Source organism: Pristis pectinata, chromosome 29 (assembly GCF_009764475.1).
Source record: "Pristis pectinata isolate sPriPec2 chromosome 29, sPriPec2.1.pri, whole genome shotgun sequence".
NCBI lineage: Eukaryota > Metazoa > Chordata > Chondrichthyes > Rhinopristiformes > Pristidae > Pristis > Pristis pectinata.
In genome coordinates, this window is record NC_067433.1 from 9,020,766 (window position 1) to 9,042,763 (window position 21,998).

At 56.1% G+C, this 21,998-nt stretch overlaps 1 protein-coding gene across 1 annotated transcript; it reads left to right on the plus strand.

The window, feature by feature from the left end:
- The first annotated feature begins 3,823 nt into the window (after positions 1-3,823).
- Positions 3,824-21,387, plus strand: lsm1 (LSM1, U6 small nuclear RNA associated). Its single transcript, XM_052041042.1, has 4 exons — positions 3,824-3,889; positions 12,533-12,601; positions 17,462-17,577; positions 19,860-21,387. The coding sequence occupies exons 1-4, from the start codon at positions 3,844-3,846 to the stop codon at positions 20,028-20,030; spliced, it is 402 nt and encodes a 133-aa protein (XP_051897002.1). The 5' UTR covers positions 3,824-3,843; the 3' UTR covers positions 20,031-21,387.
- Positions 21,388-21,998: the final 611 nt, after the last annotated feature.

The following is a 21,998-nucleotide window of genomic DNA, read 5'->3' on the forward strand; positions in this document are numbered from 1 at the left end:
GGAAGAGCAGGGTGTGTTTTGGAGTCATAGAGTAACATAGCATGGAAACAGGCCCTTCAGCCCAACTCATCCATGCTGACCAAGATGCCCATCCAAGCTAGTCCCACTTGTCCCCCCATTGGCCCATATCCCTCTAAACCTTTCCTATCCATGTACCTGTCCAAATGTCTTTTAAACATTAAATTAAATTGGTTTATTATTGTCACATGCACTGAGGTACAGGGAACATCTTTGTTTTGCATGCCATCCATACAGATCATTCCATCACATCAGTATATTGGAGTCGTACAAAGGGAAAAGAACTTATTGTACCTGCCTCTCCCACTTCCTCTGGCAGCTCATTTCCATAGACCCACCACTGTCTGCGTGAAGAAGTTGCCCCTCAGGTCCCTTTTAAATCTTTCCCCTCTCACAAACCTGTGCCCTCTAGTTTTTGATTCCCCAGCCCTGGGAATAGGACTGTGTGCATTCACCCTATCTACGGCCCTCATTTTATACACCTCTATAAGGTTTTCTGCTTTCAGTGCGGATTTCCACATGGTGGGATTGGTGTGACAGGATGGTGCGGAGGGGGTGGGGGTAGGTGGTGGTGGATAGAGAGAGCAGTGGTGTGGGGACGCAGGCACTCAGATCAGTATGCTCCTATCACTGAGTTTTCCACAGACCGCCCATGTTTCAGTGGATGGAACATTTAGCCCAGTTTGTGCTCTGCACACCTGACCAGCAACCCCCACCACCTAGGCCGTGCCATCTTCTCGCAGCTACCATCGGGCAGGAGGTACAGAAGCCTGAAGTCCCACACCACCAGGTTCAGGAACAGCTACTTCCCTTCAACCATTCGCTTCTTGAAGCAACCTGCACAACCCTAATCTTTTTCTTTTTCTTTTTCTTGCAAACGTTGTGTCTCCAGTGATATGTGCCTGTGATGCTGCTGCAAGTAAGCTTTTCATAGCAGCTGTGCATTCATGGACTTGTGCATGTAACAATAAACTTGACTTTAACTTTCAACAAGAGTTTATACAGGGAATCCTGAGTTCCTGCTTGGTGTCATTCTCTGGGCTGTTCTGTATTGCGAGGTTCACAAAGGACATCAGAGGAGCTGGTGTGGTGTCCTCTTCCCCCAAGCCTTTTTTTTAACAAATGTTTATTCGCTAAAAGCACTAGAAAAGGACATCCAGTGTCAAAACTACAACAACAAATACAGAAAGAAGGAAAAAACTATGCAGTCAGATTCTAGCTACAGCAAATAACGCTAACAACCGCAAAACGCACCTGTAATACTTCAGATGAGAATCTCATCCACACCACCTAGGACACATGCGGTCCCCTGAGGGGCCCACCGATCGCAGAAGTCAACCAGGGTGCCCGCGGATACCGTGTGCTCCCTCTCCAAGGACACCCGTGCCCACCCCCCCCCCCAAGCCTCCTCCCCTGATGATCCCAGCCTCCTTAGTTCAATGGATTGCGGCTTCCTCCCACCTTCTCCCCTTGGCATTGCAGCTGAGAATTGGGTAGCGGGTTTGAAACGTGGGCACCGGGGCCCCAGTTGAGCACCCTCAACATCAGAGTCGAGTTTATTGTCACACGCACAACAAGTCCACGTGTGCACAGGTGCAAAGAAAAACTTGCAGCAGCATCACGGGCACATAGCATTGGAGACACAACGTTCACAAGAGAAACGTAAATTGGGGTCGTGGATCAGTGGTGAAGGTGGTCAGGTCACCTAAGCGTTCATGCCAACTGTCTCGGTTACAGGAAGGTCGACATGTCCCACACCGACCTGGCAGAAGCTTCGCCCGAACTGACCGAGAGCTTCCCGGTCGTCGTGACCCCCGAGCAGGGCAAAGGCAGTCCTTGCATCAACCAGCCGTGCCAACTCGACGCTCTCCGCCAGTCAGACCAGGAGATATTCCAGGACCGAGTCTTCTTCATCTACCTTCCAAAAGACGGCAAGGCGACCCTGCAAGTTTCTCATTGCAGAAGCATTGAAGGAGGAGCATCAGGCTCCTGCTGGCAGTACCTCGCGTCCAGTCGCTCCGGGATTGCAGAGGAAGAGGATGAGTTAATTTCAGTGAAGAGCTCGCCTTCCACTTCGTCCTACTCCTCGTGGTCCTCTGACCAGGACTCCAGCGTGGACGGCTTCACCTCTCCCGACACCGGTCAACTGCGGGACTCCAGGAGGCGGCCAGGCTGCCACTCCTTGCTGCCCTCAGGGTTTGCGAGTCGGCTGGGGCTCCCCTCGCTGAAGGACCCGGCCGGGTGCCACCCTTGGAAACACAAAACCAACAACAACCCGCAGCTTCAGGGCGCCTCCCCTCCGCCCCCAGAGAGGAGGGTCCCAGGCCACCGCCACGCCTCGAACGCCTTGCCGGCACACGGGTTGAGCCAGACCGTGAGGTGCCAGATTTCGCAGGAGAGGTCCCGAGCTGCCCCTGCCGCTCTCCCCGGGGTCATTTCCACCCACTCGCCCTTGGCCACCGAGAGCAGCCGCTGTAGGGGCAGCGGCGTGACCCGAAACCTCCCCGCCGCCACATGGGACAAGTGAGCAAGCTCGGGACGGCCGGCAGAGGGGGTCAACATCATCCAGATTAACGAAGGCTTCAACAGGCTGGAGCTCACTTCCCTCGCCCTTGGTCAAACTCTCACTGCGAACAACGCACAGTGAATGCCTTCCTGTTGAGCCCAGAGCTCAGACTGTCTCTGCCAGACCTTCCCCAGTGAAAAATTATTTTAAAAAAAGATGCTGGAAATCTAAAACACAGAAAAAAGGCTAGAATAACTCCAGCAGGTCAGGGAGAGAAATACTCAACGGATAAAGAGCCTGTAATGTTGACTGATCCTCTTCCCACAGGCGCTGCCTGACCTGCTGAGGGTTTATTTTTCCAGCATTTTTTTTGCTGTTTCTTGTTTTATTGTTGCCTGTTACTCCAAACATTGCAAAGTTTGCAGGTCCCAGCTAGAAGGGTAAGGGCGGTTATTCTTTTCTGTGTCCGGGAGAAGACAGACTGATGCGCAAGGATGCCACACTAGGCAGCGACTGCCCCATCCAACCAATGTATGAACACTTCTCATTTTGGATTTTAAATGCATTATTTTATATTCTGGCAATTTTGTTGTTGTTTTAAAACTTTGTTTTCACCCTGGCTGAAAAAAAGAACATTTAAATCTTCCCTCTTTTCACGCCCATCTTCAGAGATACCGGCTACAATAAAAATCCCGCCTGAAATACAGAAATAATTAAACAGTTTTATGTTTGCATTGGGAAGGAAGTTGTAATTTTTTTTTGGTGGGGAGGGTGGATACAGGATGGGAGGGGGGCATGAAGGTATTTGCAGGCAGATCTGAGTTATACTGCTGGCTGGGCCGTTCTGGGAATACTGGAAGTTGGGGGTGGACAGAGTGTGGGTTTGGGAAGGGGACGGGGACAGTGAGGGGTACGGACTCAAGGGGGGAGAATTTGATATTAAAGGGCTACTTCTCTTTGGGGCGGTGGAGTACTGGGAGGGGCGGAGAATGGAAGGAGGGGGCAGTCTGGAGCAGGGGGGTGGGGGGGGCGAGGGGATTTTTATTTACAGACAGAGAACTGTCTGCATCTCCCCGAGGAAGCAGATTCCTGAGGATCTTTCTCCAGAGATTTGAAGAAACCTACGAATATAAGAGTGGAGATGGGGCTGGTTTGATGGGCGGGGCGCGGCTCGATGGCCCGAATGGCCTCGTCTGCAGACGTTAACAGGGGCACTATGCCTTTAAGGACGGGGGCGGGGCGGGGCGGGATTAGGAAAGGGTTAAAATAAGGGCGGGGAGAGTGGGACCCTCCACAGCTGCTGTTTGCGGGGTGTGAACATGAACTACATGCCGGGAACCGCCAGCTTAATCGAGGACATCGACAGTGAGTGGGTCCCGGTCAGGGCACCGGCTACGGACGCCGCCTCTCGTCTGCTTTCCCTCCCTCCCTCTTGCTTCCCTCCTCCGGCCCCTCTCTCTCCCCCCCACCTCCTCCTCCTGCCCCTCTCTCTTCCCCCCCCGCCTCCTCCTCCTCCTCCTGCCCCTCTCTCTCCCCCCCGCCTCCTCCTCCTCCTGCCCCTCTCTCTCCCCCCCGTCTCCTCCTCCTCCTCCTGCCCCTCTCTCTCCCCCCCGTCTCATCCTCCTCCTCCTGCCCCTCTCTCTCCCCCCCGTCTCCTCCTCCTCCTCCTGCCCCTCTCTCTCCCCGCCGTCTCCTCCTCCTCCTCCTGCCCCTCTCTCTCCCCCCCGTCTCCTCCTCCTCCTCCTGCCCCTCTCCCCCCCGCCTCCTCCTCCTCCTGCCCCTCTCTCTCCCCTCCTCCTCCTCCTGCCCCTCTCTCTCCCCCCTCCTCCTCCTCCTCCTGCCCCACTCTCTCCCCTCCTCCTCCTCCTGCCCCTCTCTCTCCCCCCGCCTCCTCCTCCTCCTGCCCCTCTCTCTCCCCCCGCCTCCTCCTCCTCCTGCCCCTCTCTCTCCCCCCGCCTCCTCCTCCTCCTGCCCCTCTCTCTCCCCCCGCCTCCTCCTCCTCCTGCCCCTCTCTCTCCCCCCGCCTCCTCCTCCTCCTGCCCCTCTCTCTCCCCCCGCCTCCTCCTCCTCCTGCCCCTCTCTCTCCCCCGCCTCCTCCTCCTCCTGCCCCTCTCTCTCCCCCCGCCTCCTCCTCCTCCTGCCCCTCTCTCTCCCCCCCGCCTCCTCCTCCTCCTGCCCTCTCTCTCCCCCCGCCTCCTCCTCCTCCTGCCCCTCTCTCTCCCCCCCGCCTCCTCCTCCTCCTGCCCCTCTCTCTCCCCCCGCCTCCTCCTCCTCCTGCCCCTCTCTCTCCCCCCCGCCTCCTCCTCCTCCTGCCCCTCTCTCTCCCCCCCCGCCTCCTCCTCCTCCTGCCCCTCTCTCTCCCCCCCGCCTCCTCCTCCTCCTGCCCCTCTCTCTCCCCCCCGCCTCCTCCTCCTCCTGCCCCTCTCTCTCCCCCCGCCTCCTCCTCCTCCTGCCCCTCTCTCTCCCCCCGCCTCCTCCTCCTCCTGCCCCTCTCTCTCCCCCCCGCCTCCTCCTCCTCCTGCCCCTCTCTCTCCCCCCCCCGCCTCCTCCTCCTCCTGCCCCTCTCTCTCCCCCCCCGCCTCCTCCTCCTCCTGCCCCTCTCTGTCTCCCCCCCCGCCTCCTCCTCCTCCTGCCCCTCTCTGTCTCCCCCCCCGCCTCCTCCTCCTCCTGCCCCTCTCTGTCTCCCCCCCGCCTCCTCCTCCTCCTGCCCCTCTCTGTCTCCCCCCCGCCTCCTCCTCCTCCTGCCCCTCTCTGTCTCCCCCCCCGCCTCCTCCTCCTCCTGCCCCTCTCTGTCTCCCCCCCCGCCTCCTCCTCCTCCTGCCCCTCTCTGTCTCCCCCCCCGCCTCCTCCTCCTCCTGCCCCTCTCTGTCTCCCCCCGCCTCTCCTCCTCCTGCCCTCTCTGTCCCCCCCCTCCTCCTCCTCCTGCCCCTCTCTGTCTCCCCCCCGCCTCCTCCTCCTCCTGCCCCTCTCTGTCTCCCCCCCCGCCTCCTCCTCCTCCTGCCCTCTCTGTCTCCCCCCCCGCCTCCTCCTCCTCCTGCCCCTCTCTGTCTCCCCCCCCGCCTCCTCCTCCTCCTGCCCCCCTCTGTCTCCCCCCCGCCTCCTCCTCCTCCTGCCCCCCTCTGTCTGCCCCCCGCCGCCTCCTCCTCCTCCTGCCCCCCTCTGTCTCCCCCCCCGCCTCCTCCTCCTCCTGCCCCCCTCTGTCTCCCCCGCCTCCTCCTCCTCCTCCTGCCCCCCCTCTGTCTCCCCCCCCGCCGCCGCCCTCCTCCTCCTCCTCCTGCCCCCCGCCTCCTCCTCCTCCTCCTCCTGCCCCCCTCTGTCTCCCCCCCCGCCGCCTCTCCTCCTGCCCCCCTCTGTCTCCCCCCCGCCGCCTCCTCCTCCTGCCCCCCTATGTCTCCCCCCGCCTCCTCCTCCTCCTCCTGCCCCCCTCTGTCTCCCCCGCCTCCTCCTCCTCCTCCTGCCCCCCTCTGTCTCCCCACCCGCCTCCTCCTCCTCCTGCCCCCCTCTGTCTCCCCCCCGCCTCCTCCTCCTCCTGCCCCCCTCTGTCTCCCCCCGCCTCCTCCTCCTCCTGCCCCCCTCTGTCTCCCCCCCCGCCTCCTCCTCCTCCTGCCCCTCTCTGTCTCCCCCCCGCCGCCGCCGCCGCCTCCTCCTCCTCCTGCCCCCCGCCACCTCCTCCTCCTCCTCCTGCCCCCCTCTGTCTCCCCCCCGCCGCCTCCTCCTCCTGCCCCCCTCTGTCTCCCCCCGCCGCCTCCTCCTCCTCCTGCCCCCCTCTGTCTCCCCCCCGCCTCCTCCTCCTCCTGCCCCCCTCTGTCTCCCCCCCGCCTCCTCCTCCTCCTGCCCCCCTCTGTCTCCCGCCCGCCGCCTCCTTTTCCTCCTGCCCCCCTCTGTCTCCCGCCCGCCGCCTCCTCCTCCTCCTGCCCCCCTCTGTCTCCCCCCGCCGCCTCCTCCTCCTCCTGCCCCCCTCTGTCTCCCCCCCGCCGCCTCCTCCTCCTCCTGCCCCCCTCTGTCTCCCCCCGCCGCCTCCTCCTCCTCCTGCCCCCCTCTGTCTCCCCCCCGCCGCCTCCTCCTCCTCCTGCCCCCCCTCTGTCTCCCCCCCGCCGCCTCCTCCTCCTCCTGCCCCCCTCTGTCTCCCCCCCGCCGCCTCCTCCTCCTCCTGCCCCCCTCTGTCTCCCCCCCGCCGCCTCCTCCTCCTCCTGCCCCCCTCTGTCTCCCCCCCGCCGCCTCCTCCTCCTCCTGCCCCCCTCTGTCTCCCCCCCGCCGCCTCCTCCTCCTCCTGCCCCCCTCTGTCCTCCCCCCCGCCGCCTCCTCCTCCTTGCCCCCCTCTGTCTCCCCCCGCCGCCTCCTCCTCCTCCTGCCCCCCTCTGTCTCCCCCCCGCCGCCTCCTCCTCCTCCTGCCCCCCTCTGTCTCCCCCCCGCCGCCTCCTCCTCCTCCTGCCCCCCTCTGTCTCCCCCCCGCCGCCTCCTCCTCCTCCTGCCCCCCTCTGTCTCCCCCCCGCCGCCTCCTCCTCCTCCTGCCCCCCTCTGTCTCCCCCCCCGCCTCCTCCTCCTCCTGCCCCCCTCTGTCTCCCGCCCGCCGCCTCCTTTTCCTCCTGCCCCTCTCTGTCTCCCCCCCGCCTCCTCCTCCTCCTGCCCCTCTCTGTCTCCCCCCCCGCCTCCTCCTCCTCCTGCCCCTCTCTGTCTCCCCCCCCGCCTCCTCCTCCTCCTGCCCCCCTCTGTCTCCCCCCCCGCCTCCTCCTCCTCCTGCCCCCCTCTGTCTCCCCCCCGCCTCCTCCTCCTCCTGCCCCCCTCTGTCTCCCCCCCGCCGCCTCCTCCTCCTCCTGCCCCCCTCTGTCTCCCCCGCCTCCTCCTCCTCCTCCTGCCCCCCTCTGTCTCCCCCCCGCCGCCGCCTCCTCCTCCTCCTCCTGCCCCCCGCCTCCTCCTCCTCCTCCTCCTGCCCCCCTCTGTCTCCCCCCCGCCTCCTCCTCCTCCTGCCCCCCTCTGTCTCCCCCCCGCCGCCTCCTCCTCCTGCCCCCCTCTGTCTCCCCCCGCCTCCTCCTCCTCCTCCTGCCCCCCTCTGTCTCCCCCCCGCCTCCTCCTCCTCCTGCCCCCCTCTGTCTCCCCCCCGCCTCCTCCTCCTCCTGCCCCTCTCTGTCTCCCCCCCGCCGCCGCCGCCTCCTCCTCCTCCTCCTGCCCCCCGCCACCTCCTCCTCCTCCTCCTGCCCCCCTCTGTCTCCCCCCCGCCGCCTCCTCCTCCTCCTGCCCCCCTCTGTCTCCCCCGCCTCCTCCTCCTCCTCCTGCCCCCCTCTGTCTCCCCCCCGCCGCCGCCGCCTCCTCCTCCTCCTGCCCCCCGCCTCCTCCTCCTCCTCCTCCTGCCCCCCTCTGTCTCCCCCCCCGCCTCCTCCTCCTCCTGCCCCCCTCTGTCTCCCCCCCGCCGCCTCCTCCTCCTGCCCCCCTCTGTCTCCCCCCGCCTCCTCCTCCTCCTCCTGCCCCCCTCTGTCTCCCCCCCGCCTCCTCCTCCTCCTGCCCCCCTCTGTCTCCCCCCCCGCCTCCTCCTCCTCCTGCCCCTCTCTGTCTCCCCCCCGCCGCCGCCGCCGCCTCCTCCTCCTCCTCCTGCCCCCCGCCACCTCCTCCTCCTCCTCCTGCCCCCCTCTGTCTCCCCCCCGCCGCCTCCTCCTCCTGCCCCCCTCTGTCTCCCCCCGCCGCCTCCTCCTCCTCCTGCCCCCCTCTGTCCCCCCCCCGCCTCCTCCTCCTCCTGCCCCCCTCTGTCTACCCCCCCGCCTCCTCCTCCTCCTGCCCCCCTCTGTCTCCCGCCCGCCGCCTCCTTTTCCTCCTGCCCCCCTCTGTCTCCCGCCCGCCGCCTCCTCCTCCTCCTGCCCCCCTCTGTCTCCCCCCCGCCGCCTCCTCCTCCTCCTGCCCCCCTCTGTCTCCCCCCCCCCCAGCCGCCTCCTCCTCCTCCTCCTGCCCCCTCTGTCTCCCCCCCGCCGCCTCCTCCTCTCCTCCTGCCCCCCTCTGTCTCCCCCCCGCCGCCTCCTCCTCCTCCTGCCCCCCTCTGTCTCCCCCCCGCCTCCTCCTCCTCCTGCCCCCCTCTGTCTCCCCCCGCCTCCTCCTCCTCCTGCCCCCCTCTGTCTCCCCCCGCCTCCTCCTCCTCCTGCCCCCCTCTGTCTCCCCCCGCCTCCTCCTCCTCCTGCCCCCCTCTGTCTCCCCCCGCCTCCTCCTCCTCCTGCCCCCCTCTGTCTCCCCCCGCCTCCTCCTCCTCCTGCCCCCCTCTGTCTCCCCCCGCCTCCTCCTCCTCCTGCCCCCCTCTGTCTCCCCCCGCCTCCTCCTCCTCCTCCTGCCCCCCTCTGTCTCCCCCCCCGCCTCCTCCTCCTCCTGCCCCCCTCTGTCTCCCCCCCGCCGCCTCCTCCTCCTCCTGCCCCCCTCTGTCTCCCCCCCGCCGCCTCCTCCTCCTCCTGCCCCCCTCTGTCTCCCCCCCGCCGCCTCCTCCTCCTCCTGCCCCCCTCTGTCTCCCCCCCGCCGCCTCCTCCTCCTCCTGCCCCCTCTCTCTCCCCCCCGCCGCCTCCTCCTCCTCCTGCCCCCCTCTGTCTCCCCCCCGCCGCCTCCTCCTCCTCCTGCCCCCCTCTGTCTCCCCCCCGCCGCCTCCTCCTCCTCCTGCCCCCCTCTGTCTCCCCCCCCGCCGCCTCCTCCTCCTCCTGCCCCCCTCTGTCTCCCCCCCGCCGCCTCCTCCTCCTCCTGCCCCCCTCTGTCTCCCCCCCCGCCGCCTCCTCCTCCTCCTGCCCCCCTCTGTCTCCCCCCCGCCGCCTCCTCCTCCTCCTGCCCCCCTCTGTCTCCCCCCCCGCCGCCTCCTCCTCCTCCTGCCCCCCTCTGTCTCCCCCCCGCCGCCTCCTCCTCCTCCTGCCCCCCTCTGTCTCCCCCCCGCCGCCTCCTCCTCCTCCTGCCCCCCTCTGTCTTCCCCCCCGCCGCCTCCTCCTCCTCCTGCCCCCCTCTGTCTCCCCCCCGCCGCCTCCTCCTCCTCCTGCCCCCCTCTGTCTCCCCCCCGCCGCCTCCTCCTCCTCCTGCCCCCCTCTGTCTCCCCCCCGCCGCCTCCTCCTCCTCCTGCCCCCCTCTGTCTCCCCCGCCTCCTCCTCCTCCTGCCCCCGCCTCCTCCTCCTCCTCTTCCTCCTGCCCCCCTCTGTCTCCCCCCCGCCTCCTCCTCCTGCCCCCCTCTGTCTCCCCCCCGCCGCCTCCTCCTCCTGCCCCCCTCTGTCTCCCCCCCGCCTCCTCCTCCTCCTCCTGCCCCCCTCTGTCTCCCCCCCCGCCGCCTCCTCCTCCTCCTCCTCCTGCCCCCCGCCTCCTCCTCCTCCTCCTCCTGCCCCCCGCCGCCTCCTCCTCCTCCTCCTGCCCCCCTCTGTCTCCCCCCCGCCGCCTCCTCCTCCTGCCCCCCTCTGTCTCCCCCCCGCCGCCTCCTCCTCCTCCTCCCGGCCCCCCAGTCATTGCCAGGTCTGTACTTGGAATCTCTTGCCTTTGGTTAGACAATTCAGTTTGTCATCCCTGCTGCTGATGGGGTGGGGGGGAATTCCTGCAGCACCCACCCTGTGTGTTGGGTCTGGGGTTGGGTCAGACATCACATCCCCCCCCCACCCCTACCCATCCCCCCCTCCCCCAGGCTAGTTTTGGCTGGCTAACGTGAACCTCGGTACCTTCCATGTTTAAGAAGCACCAAGTGATTTTTTTTTTCCCTCCCTCTGGTAGAGTGTTGCAAAGTCTGGAGTTGGACTTGGGGCAAGTTTTCAGTCTAGGTACATGAGATGCTGGGATCTAGAGCTGTTATCTGCAGCCCCTTGTGTCCACCTATCACCTCCCAGCTTCTGTCTCTATCTCTCCCACTTCCTTCCCCAACAGGTTCCGTCTGCCGATCAACTCCTCCTCACCTGGATCCTCCTATCCTTTGCCACCTTCTGCCTCTCCTCACCCTCCTCACCTCTTAATACTGGCTATCTCCCCTCTACACTGTCGCAGTCCTGATTCAGGGTCTTGACCCAAATGATAAAATGTGGCAAAGCATTTTTCTGTCTCTCATCCCTCCATTCCTGTGTAACCTGGTAAGGTGTGATTTTGGGGAAGGACTAAAGATTTCCGTCCTCCCTCCTGCACTGGGAAGGGGTGGGGGACGATGGACAGGGAGCTGGCAATGGGCTGAGAGCTGAGTTGGGATGGGGTATGGATTGCTGACACACGAATGATAGAAAGATAGGGGGCTGTGGGGGGGTGGGGGGAGGGTTAGATGGATCTTAGAGCAGGATAAAATGTCGGCACAACATTGTGGGCAGAAGGGCCTGTACTGTGCTGCATTGTTCTAAGTTCTAAACAATGACCATCCCTTTGCCTCCTCAGGTGCTGCCTGATTTCCTCCAGCAGTTCTACGTCTCAGGCTAGACATTGCTCTAGCCTTGACTCCCTGCTGACACCCTCAGCTATTGCAGACTGTGCTAACACAATGCCGATTAGCCTTTAAACCATTCCAAACTTTTCCTGTATCCTGCTTTCACCTATCTGGTCACCTGTGGTTACTGACTCAGATCTAGTTATTACAACACTGTGACCATTGGGTCCATGCTGGCTCGCACCAGGGCAATCCCATCCATCCTGTTTTCCCCTCTGTTTCCCTGTGCACCTGCAATTTCTTCTCTCTCATGCCCATCATTTCCACCTTGGTTCTTTGCCACTTCCCTACGATAGGCCACTGTAAATTGTGCTATCAAGCTACCAATATGCCTTTGGCATTTGGGAGGAAACTGGAGTCACAGAGAATATATGCAAACTCCACACAGACAGCATTAAGTGCTGGCATTGCCAGTGACATCCACATCTTGTAAATAAAATTAATGGAAACTTTCAGATGACATGATTACAGTCTTGTAGCTCAAGGTCCGAATGGCCTCTTTGTCCTTGACGGCTTTTGACTGCCCTGCATTCTTTATGCCTGGCACCTGAGGGCACTTGTGCTCCATTCACTGTAGAGTGTCCTTTGTCGCCACATAAGGGTAGAGGTTGGTACTGCCACTGGTTCACCATCAGTGTCCAGACATTTGCATTGGTCAACATCACAAACGTTGATCATTAGAACTGCAATGATAGTTTCTTGTACATGTGAAGTCTTTTTTCTGAGCTCCTGGGCACAACGGTAACTAGGATTCATTAAGTTCCTTTAAAACATTGAAACGTGACGAGGAGCTTCCAAGGAGAAGGGGTGGAGTTGGTGAAGGGTTTGAGGAGGGAGAATGTAGGGGAGTTGGTTGGGGGGGGGGGGGTGTGTGGAGTGGGTGGGCAATGAGGGGGCAGGCATGGTGGATGGGGAGAAGGACACGGGACTGGGGTAATTGCCAATGACACTGGCTCGTGCCCATTTGAGTGCCTGCAGTTGCAGTGTTGAGGTGACAAGTGTTCAGACTGGATATAAATTTGAGTTGCTTGAGCCAATTGTGCAATTAGAAAGAGTTGGGACTGGATGAGGCCATTTGGCCCACTGTGCCAGTGCTTGTCCCACAACCCTCCATTCCTGAGTAACCTGGTAAGGTATGATTTGGGGGAAGGACTAAACACTTCCATCCTCCCTCCTGGACTGGGGGGGGGGGGTGCGGGTGGGGTGGACAGAGAGCTGGCAATGGGCTGAGAGCTGAGTTGGGGGAATGGGGTTTGGACTGCTGGAAAGTACAAGGTACCTGAAGATCTGGAAGATGGGCAAAGATTGGTGTGATTACTAAGGGCTGGGTCCAGGGAGGGGCTTGGGAATAGCATGTGGGTGGTGTGAAGGCTCAGTGGGTCAAAATCCCTGGAGATCCAGAAAATTCCTGCTGGAAAGTAACTGAGTTTAGTGGCTCAAGAGGACACCCACAGTCGAATAGTCTGCTCCAGTTGTCCTCCTGGAGGTGGACCAGTTGTTTGTCTGAGGTCTGGAAAAGGCTGTTCTCCACGGGAACACCTGGGGCAGGACAGGGCATCTGGTACAGTGGAGAGGAGAGCCAATGAATCTGCTGTTTCTCCTTGATATTACAGAGAAGCACCTGGTACTGCTACGCGATGGAAGGACCCTGGTGGGAGTCCTGAGGAGCATCGATCAGTTCGGTGAGTAACACTGACCCAGCTGCAAACTTGTCGTCCTTAGTGCTGGGCACAGAATGTTGTCTCCACTACCCTTTCTGGTGGAGAGTTCCAGAGAGTTTACTGCCTCGGAAAAGCAACCAACGTAATCAAAGACCGCACCCACCTTGGACATTCCCTCTTCTTCCCCCCTCCCATCGGGCAGAAGATACAAAAGCCTGAAAGCCCGTACCACCAGGCTCGAGGACAGCTGATCTCCTACTGTTATAAGACCATTGAATGGTCCCCTTGCACGATAAGATGGACTCTTGACCTCTCAACCTACCTTGTCATGGCCTTGCACCTTATTGTCTACCTGCACTGCACTTTCTCTGTAACTGTAACACTATAATTCTGCATTCTGTTATGACTTGTACTACCTCAATGTACTGATGTGGTGAAGTGATCTGTGTGGATGGCATGCAAAAGTTTTTCACTGTACCTTGGTACATGTGACAATAGTAAACCAATTACCAGAAAGTGAACACTCTCCGAGGCATAATATTTTTACCACAGCTCTCTTCTAATCTGACCAATTACCTTCACACTATGCTCCCCAGGTACTGACCTCTGAGCCAAATGGATCCTTGCTGTTCACTGTTTTCTGTTTCAGTACCTCAAAGTTATATCCATCAATTGAATCTCTCCTATTCCATAGAAATCCTTCCCAGCCTGGCCAGTCTCTCCTTGTAGCAGGCACGGTAGTGTAGCGGTTAGCGTAACGCTATTACAGCACCAGCGACCCAGGTTCAATTCTGGCCACTGTCTGTAAGGAGTTTGTACATTCTCCCCGTATCTGCATGGGTTTCCTCTGGGTGCTCTGGTTTCCCCCTACATGCCAAAGACGTACAGGTTAGGAAGTTGTGGGCATGCTACGTTGGTGCCGGAAGTGTGGCGACACTTGTGGGCTGCCCCCAGAACACTACGCAAAAGATGCATTTCACTGTGTTTCAATGTACATGTGACTAATAAAGATATCTTTTATCCTAGCTTAATTCCCCAGACAGCAACATCCTGCCAAATCTCCTCTACACCATCTCTTGTACAATCACATTTTGCCTGTAGTTTAGTGACCAGCACTGATGCAGGTGTTGCATTTTGGAAAGTCAGATCATGGTAGGACTTGCACAGTGAACAGCAGGGCCCTGGCGAGTGTTGTAGAACGGGGTACAGAATTCAAGGACATGGTTCCCTGAAAGTGGAGTCACAGGTAGACAGGTGAAGAAGGCTTTTGGCACACTGGCCTTCATCGGTCAGGGCACTTGAGTTTCAAAGTTGGGAGGTTATGGTGCAGTTGTACAGGAGCTGATGAGGTCCCACTTGGAGTACTGTGTTCAGTTTTGGTCATCCTGTCATAGGAAAGGTGCTCTCAAACTGGAAAGAGTGCAGAAAAGGTTCACGAGGATGTTGTCAGGACTCTAGAGACTGAGTCATAAGGAGAGTTTGGACGGGCTAGGAGACTGAGAGGTGATCTTGTAGAGGTATATATAATCATGAGGGGAGTAGATAGGGTGAATGCACACAGTCTTTTTCCCAAGATTTGGGATTTGAGATCTAGAGGGCATACTGTAGGTTTAAGGTGAGGGGGAAAGACTTAATAAGATAAGATTTCTTTATTAGTCACATGTACGTCGAAACACACAGTGAAATGTGTCTTTTGCATAGTGTGCTGGGCGCAGCCCGCAAGTGTCGCCAGGCTTCTGGCACCAACATAGCATGTCCACAACTTCCTAACCTGTACGTCATGGAATGTGGAAGGAAACCGGAGCACCCGGAGGAAACCCACACACACGGGGAGAACAGTCAAACTCCTTACAGACAGCGGCCGGAATTGAACCTGGGTCGCTGGCACTGTAAAGTGTTACGCTAACTGCTACAATACTGTGCCTGAAACTTTTATTTTTTACACAAAGGGTAGTGTGTATATGGAACAAGCTGCCAGAGGAAGTGGTTGAGGTGGGAAGAATAACAACTTTTAAAAGACAGTCGGACAGGTACATTGGATAGGAAAAGTTTAGAAGGTTATGTGCCAAAAGTGGGCAAATGGGACTAGCTTGGATGGGCATCTTGGTTGGCAGGGCTGAAGGAACTGTTTCTGTGCTGTATGATTCTGACTGGATGTAGTGATCCATTGAACCAGGTGTGATGTATCCAGCGCACATTTCCAGTATGACTTGTATTCTGTGCCTCAGCCAATGAAGGCAGGTATCCTGTCTGCCTTCCTAACCACTGATTTACCAACCCAGCCACCTCCAGCTATTCTAGTCTCCTCTGTTTACTGATACTTGTGGCCAACGCCTTGCTATCTCTCACCGCTCTGAGGCATGACAGGTAGCATGTTGGACTTCAACCGGTGTATTAAAAATAAATGCAAAGGTTGTCACAGTTGGCGTCTGTCGGTTTCGGTGATGTAACTTGAGCAGTAAATTCAAATGACTGCTGACCTAGTTTGAGATGCATATCAGCTGCTTCATGCTTTCAGGTATATTAGTTTGGCCATTGCTTTAGGGATGGTACAGTGGTGGAGCGCGTAGAGCTGCTGCCTCATGAAGCCACAGACCCAGGTTCGATCCTGACCTTGGGTGCTATCTGTGTGAAGTTTGCAGGTTCTCCCTGTGACTGTGTGCATTTCCTCCTGGTGCTGCAGTTTCTTCCCAAATCCCAAAGATGTGCAAGTTGGAAAGTTAATTGGCTGCTATAAAATAATCCTTAATGTGTAGGTGAGCGGTAGACCAGGAGGGAGTTGATGGGAGTAAATGGGTGGTCAATGGGTCAGTATAGAGTCGGTGGGCTGAAGGGCCTGTTTCCATGCTGTATCTCTCTAACTTTAATACTGTCCAAGATGCTGCCATTGATCCATTTGTCATGCATTCCCATCAATGCTTTAGGTCTGTTTGCCCATGTTTAAATATTTTATCTGATCTGTGCCTTATCTCTGTCATTGCTAAATTGGTTCCTGGATGTAAGGTTTGTCTCTGGGCAAAGTTTGAGCAGGTTGGGCCAATACTCATTAGTGTTTAAAGAAGGGGGAGGGCACCTTAATTAAACATGTATGAGAGGGGGCTTGATAGGGTAAATGATGAGAGGGTGTTTCCCCTGGTGTGGGTATCTGGAACTGGGAGAACTTTAAAGGACATGGAGTTATCTATTTAGGACGTGGATGAGGAGGAATTTTTTTTCTCTCCAGGAGTTGTGAATCTTTGGAATTCTGTATTCACAAGGGCTGTGGACAAGGGGTCATTGTTTATATATTTTCAGGTAGTTTCCTGAATTTTTTTTTGGTCTACAAAGTAACTGAGGGCACAGAACAAGCTGGAAAGTGGAGCTGAGACCAAGATGAGATCAGTTACTGTCTTGCCAGATAGTGGGAGCGGGCTTGGCTTTAAATGGCCCACTTCTGTTTGATATGTTGAGGTCACGTTCTTTGCTGCTTTCACATGATGAGGATCTTCTGTTTAACAAGAAAATAGATCTGACTTTAGAATTGTCGCTTGGGGATTCGTCAGTGCGTGCTGCCTCTCCACTGCCAAGGCCTGTAATGGAAGAGAGAATTGTTTAATTGACATGGATAATTTCTGTAACGTGCTGCGATCGCAGCCCAGGGAGAGTTTACTTTCTATCCTGTGGCTGGCTGGGAGTTCTGTACGGGATTCCCCTTTGTGATAAGGAACTGGTTTAGAAATAGAAAACCTACAGCGCAATTCAGGCCCTTCAGCCCACAAAGCTGTGCCGAACATGTCCCTACCTTAGAAATTACTAGGCTTACCCATAGCCCCCTATTTTTCTAAGCTCCATATACCTATCCAACAGTCTCTTAAAAGACCCTATTGTATCCGCCTCCACCACCGTTGCCGGCAGCCCATTCCACGCACTCACCACTCTGAGTAAAAAAAAAACTTGCCCCTGACATCTCCTCTGTACCTACTCCCCAGCACCTTAAAACTGTGTCCTCTTGTGGCAACCATTTCAGTCCTGGGAAAAAGCCTCTGACTATCTACCCGATCAATGCCTCTCATCATCTTATACACCTCTATCAGGTCCCCCCTTCATCCTCCGTCACTCCAAGGAGAAATGTCCAGCCAAAATCTCACTCAAAACCAAGTTTGCTGATGTTGTTTCATGTGTGAATCTGTAATGGAGAAGATTTTGACCTCAATGGATTGTAAGTGCACCATTGTCCATTAATGCTGTAGCTTTCTGTGGATGTGGCTGTAGCTATCCTCTAGACACACATCCGAGGATTTTCCCCTACCCCCTACCTCCGATCCCTTTCCTCTACTACCTTTCACTTCCTAGGGTAGAATCCATGGCAAATCTGGAAAGGTGGATCAGTTTATTGGGGCTCAATCATTCATGGTTTCTGTACAAGCACTCGAATGGCACCTTCCTCTCCTATCAGATCCCACCATCTGCAGCCCTCTGTCACCTCCGCCTATCACCTCCCAGCCTCTGTCGCTATTTCTACTCTCCCCTCCCCCATCTGCCTATCACCCCTCCTCACCTGGATCCACTTATCGCCTGCCAGCTCTTGCTCCACCCCTTCCCTTCACCTCTACTCCACCTATCTCCCCTCCGTCTTTCAGTCCAGATGAAGGGTCTCGATCCAAAACGTCGACTGTTCATTTCCCTCCACAGATGCTGCCTGACCCACCGAGGTCCTCCAGCATCTTGTTGCTCCAGATTCCAGCATCTGCAGTGTCTTGTGTCTCTGGATGGATGAAATGTTTACTCAATGCTGGAGACTCTGGGTCACGGTACAAGTATGGCCGTCACTCAGAAGTTGTGATGAGTCTGTGACCATTTACCATGCGGGTCCTAACCTCCTAATTCGTTCGAACTCTGCAGCTAATTTGGTGCTTCACCAGACACTGGAACGGATTCATGTGGGCCAAAAGTATGGAGACATCCCTCGTGGAATATTCATCGTGAGAGGAGAGAATGTGGTCCTCCTGGGAGAGATCGTAAGTTTGCACTGTTCTGTTCACTCTGGCCTTGGAGTTGTGGGGAGGACACCTTCAACCTCTGGTCTGTGCTACTAGAACCACTTCTCTTTCTAGAGATTAGGAAGGAAGGTGTTGGAAGTGCAGTGTGTGCCAATGAGATGGGTCCCTTTTGTATGTACCTTCCAACAATGTTGAGTCATTTGTCCCCCAACTGATTTGGTTTGCTGCTTCTCAGGAATGTGCATTACTTCGCCACATTTGGGTACCCGTGATGAGCGGCACTGGCACAGTTGGTAGAGCCGCTGCCTCTTAGTGCCGCAGACCTGTGTTCAATCCTGACCTCTGGCGCTGTCTGTGTGGAGTTTGCATGTTCTCCCTGTGACTGGGAATTCCAGGTGCTCCAGTTTCCTCCCACATCCTAAAGACATGCAGGTTGCCAGGTTAATTGGCTGCTGTAGATTGACCCTAATGTGGGGGTGAGGGGTAGAATCTGGGGGGAGTTGATGAGAATGATTTACAGGGAGAATTAGTGGAGGGATGAGATTGCTTTGTGAGCTGGCATGGGCCAAAATTTCCTTTGGTGTTGTCTGGAAATGTTGCCAGCTGCTGGTGTACTTCCACAGTGGCCAAGTAGCAAGGTGTCAGACTGGGTCGGCAAAGCTGAGCCTCTTAATGATGACTGGAACAAAGTCATTGCTGTCTATTTCCTTCATCTCCCTGGAATGCAAGGGTCAGTGGAAGGTGCTGCCCACCCCTTGTGGTCTTGAGCACTGCTGAACATTGAACTCTCCGACTTCTAGTAAACTGCTCCCCCCGTCCCTTTTCTCTCTCCTCCTGATCTACCTAGTCCCCATCATCCTGTCTCTTTTCCCTCCTCCACCCTCTCTACCTGTCCGTCCGTCCTCCCTCCCACTCTCCCCTCCCCTCCCACGTTCCCACTCTCCCCTCTCAACCCCATTCTCCTGCCTTCTCCCTGTAACCTTTGACACCCTTACTAATCAAGAACCTATCAACCTCTGATTTAAGTACACCCAATGACGTGCCCTCCACAGCCGTCTGTGGCAACAAATTCCACAGATTCACCACCCTCTGGCTAAAGAAATTCTTCCTCGTCTCTGTTCTGAAGGGACGTCCTTCTATTCTGAGGCCTCTGGTCCTAGACTCTCCCACTACTGGAAACATCCTCTCCGTGTCCGCTCTATCCAGGCCTTTCAATATTCGATTGGTTCATCTCTCACTACCCCCAAGATGGTGGAATAAAATGTCACCTTAAACCACTGCAGTCCACGTAGTCAGGGAGGGAGTTCCAGAACGAATGTAGGCAGTGGGGTACATCTCCCCAACAACTGCAGCAAGGGGAATCCTGCGGGAGGCTCCCAGTGGCTGGGATTTGGATTGACAGCTGGTTTGGCCAATCCAGTTGTAGACTCAAAGTGAGAATTAAGAGAATAAAGCTTTGGGATGGATAAGTCTCCTGTGTGCCAAGGGCTCAAGGTGTTCAGCACAGAAGCTCTTAATTTGTTGGACCTTTGAGTCCCCTTCCACCTCATCGAGTCATACAGCACGGAAATAGGCCCTTTGGCCCAAGATGTCCATCTAAGCTAGTCCCATTTGCCTGTGATAGGCCCATATCCCTCTTCCATCCAAGTCCCTGTCCAAGTGTCTTTTAAATGTTGTTAATGTAGGATGCAGAAGAGATTTACCAGGATGCTGCCTGGATTAGAGGGCATGTGCTATAAGGAGAGGTTGGACAAACTTGGGTTGTTTTCTCTGGAGCGGTGGAGGCTGAGGGAAGACCTGATAGAAGTTTATAAGAGTGAGAGGCAGAGATAGAGTAGACAGCCGGTATCTTTTTCCCCAAGGTCAAAATGTCTAATACTAGAGAGCATGCATTTAAGGTGAGAGGGAGTAAGTTCAAAGGAGATGTGTGGGGCAAGTTTTTTTTAGTGGTGGCTGCCAGGGGTGGTAGTGGAGGCAAATGTGATAAAGTGCAGGCTCTTAGATAGGCAGGTGAATGTGTAGAACGTGGAGGGATATGGACATTTTGGCATTTAATTAGTTTGCCACAACATTGTGGGCTGAAGGGCCTGTTCCTGTGCTGTTCTGTTCTATGTATCTGCCTCAACCACTTCATCTGGTAGCTCATTCCATTTATAGACTACCGTCTGGGTAGAAAAAGTTGCCCCTCAGATCCATTTTTAAACCTCTTGCCCTTTCACCTTAAACCTTGGAGACACTGTGCACTGATACTTGGCGACTGCCCTGCTGGAAGTGGCGATAACTGGCATTCTCTCTTTCAGGATCTGGATAAAGAGAGTACGTCCTCCCTCCAGCGGGTGACCATAGAGGAAATTCTGGAGGAATTGCGGCAGGAGCAGGAGGTCAAGAGCAGAGCAGAGAAGCTGAAGATTCAAGTTTTTAAGGAGCGTGGGCTGATGCTCCCCTACCCTGACACCCTGGATGAATATTAGATAAGGTGAAGTGGGAGTGAGCAAGGAAACCAAAACTTCAAACACTGAGTATGTAACTTGATGTAATTCTCCCTGCTCCTGGAACTTGTTAGTATTTATTGAAACTGTTGGAGATTTTGCTTTGTTGGGCTAGCAGATTACAGTGTTACTCCATGTTTTCTCTGGGTGAATGTAGGTGGATGAATGAAAATAAAATTCTCACTGATATACATCTCAAGCTTCAAACCTTCCCTGGATCGCATTGGTAATCTCATCATTGGCCACTTGGGGTTGGGGAGATGATAATCCAAGTTAGAAATTGGTTCAGGTCCTGCTGAAGGCTCTCCTGAATGAAAAAAAAATTTGGGTTATTTGTCACTATGAACAATTGGGTCCAGTGATCTCTTCCCCCCTGCCCCCCTACCCTGTTGATTGGATGGCTGTGCCCAGTTGTAATATCTCTCCATTGTTGATTGGATGGCTGTGCCCAGTTGCAATCTCCCTAAAGTAGTCCAAGAAGACCGAGTGGACCTTCACCTTAAATTGCTATAATCTGTGGTTAAGGGGCTCCCACTGTACTGTAAGGAAGGGAGTTCCAGGATTTCAACGCTGAAGGAGGACTTGTCTACCTCTAGTGATGATATCAGCTGCTGGCAAGTGGTTATCAGTTGACCCGGAGCAGTTAAAGGAGTCTTCCTGTGTTGATTTGATCATTCCTCATAGAAATATAACCCACAACTGTTGTCAGTAGTGACAGAGCACAAAGGCCAGGATATGATTGTGACAGAGGATAAGAACTACTGGTTCTCTTTTGCAAGTCTAATATGAGAATAAGTTTACACATCATACCATGGATCCCTTAATTGACTTCTTTGAAGTTAAGCTGAAATTAAGATTGAGTTCAGTGTTGTCCAGATTTTGGAGTGTTCTGCATATCAAGCAGCAACTGGCTGGTGTGATTTTATTTTTTCCCTCAGAAAGGACCTGTTTGGTCAATTGACATCAAAACCATATTAATTCCCCACGGAAGGCAGGGGTGAGTCTTCCTGAGGTGCCCCAGTCCTGGCAGTAGTTGTGCTGCCACAATCGCACTGGGGAAAGTCTTCTGGTTTTTGTCAGGAGAAATAGTGGAAGCGGGGAGATTGGGCACCAGCATTTGTTGGGCTGATGAGTCCAGATTTTGCTTTCTTGTGCACGTGGAAAGGCAGTAATGATAATTGCTTTGGGTGGAGATGTTCTACCAGTCTGCAGATGTGATCAGGTGCACGTTCATAATTTATTTTTAATTTTGATGGTTCAAAGATTGGATTTGGCTCTCGAGGTTTGATGTTTTCTCATTTTCATTGTGACTCTCAAATAAACTGTCCATCTTCAGTGGAATTGCCTGTGGTTCGTCACTGTTCCATCAAGAATACTAAAGAGAAAGACTGGTTGATCCTTTGAAGTCAGGGAGGTGAATAGTAGGATATATGGGACAACATTTGGAAACTAAAGAGGATTTAAGACCAGCACTTTGCTTGCTATCACAATGTTAACTGTGACTTGGTTGATGGCACTCTTGGCTTTGTGGTTGTGGGTTCAAGAGACTCCAGAGACCTGAGTGTGCACATGGGCTGACACCGCAGTGTAACTTTGGAAGTACTATCTTTCAGGTGAGATGCTTAAAAAAAAAAGGCCATCTTAGTGATCTCTGGCAGATGTGAAAGGTTCCATGGTATTACTCGGAAGGAATCATCCCTAATGCTTTATCCAGCAGTTAATGTCATAAGAAAAGATTGTACTTGTATTCCTAGATCTCTCTGACCAGACACAGTTCCCTGAAAGTGGCAACACAGATAGACAAGGTGGTGAGGAAGGCATACAGCATGCTTGCCTTCATCGGTCAAGACATTAAGTACAAGAACTGGAACATGTTACAGTTGTTTAAGAAGTATTGGTTAGGCTGCACTTGGGGTATTGTGTGCGGTTCTAGTCACCCCACTACATAAA

What these genes read in the sequence shown, in the direction of transcription:
- lsm1 (XM_052041042.1), top strand. Translation starts at nt 3,844, where the DNA reads ATGAACTACATGCCGGGAACCGCCAGCTTAATCGAGGACATCGACA. An exon ending in CTTAATCGAGGACATCGACA is followed by an intron (nt 3,890 to 12,532) that starts GTGAGTGGGTCC and finishes TTGATATTACAG; the next exon opens with AGAAGCACCTGGTACTGCTA. An exon ending in GAGGAGCATCGATCAGTTCG is followed by an intron (nt 12,602 to 17,461) that starts GTGAGTAACACT and finishes CGAACTCTGCAG; the next exon opens with CTAATTTGGTGCTTCACCAG.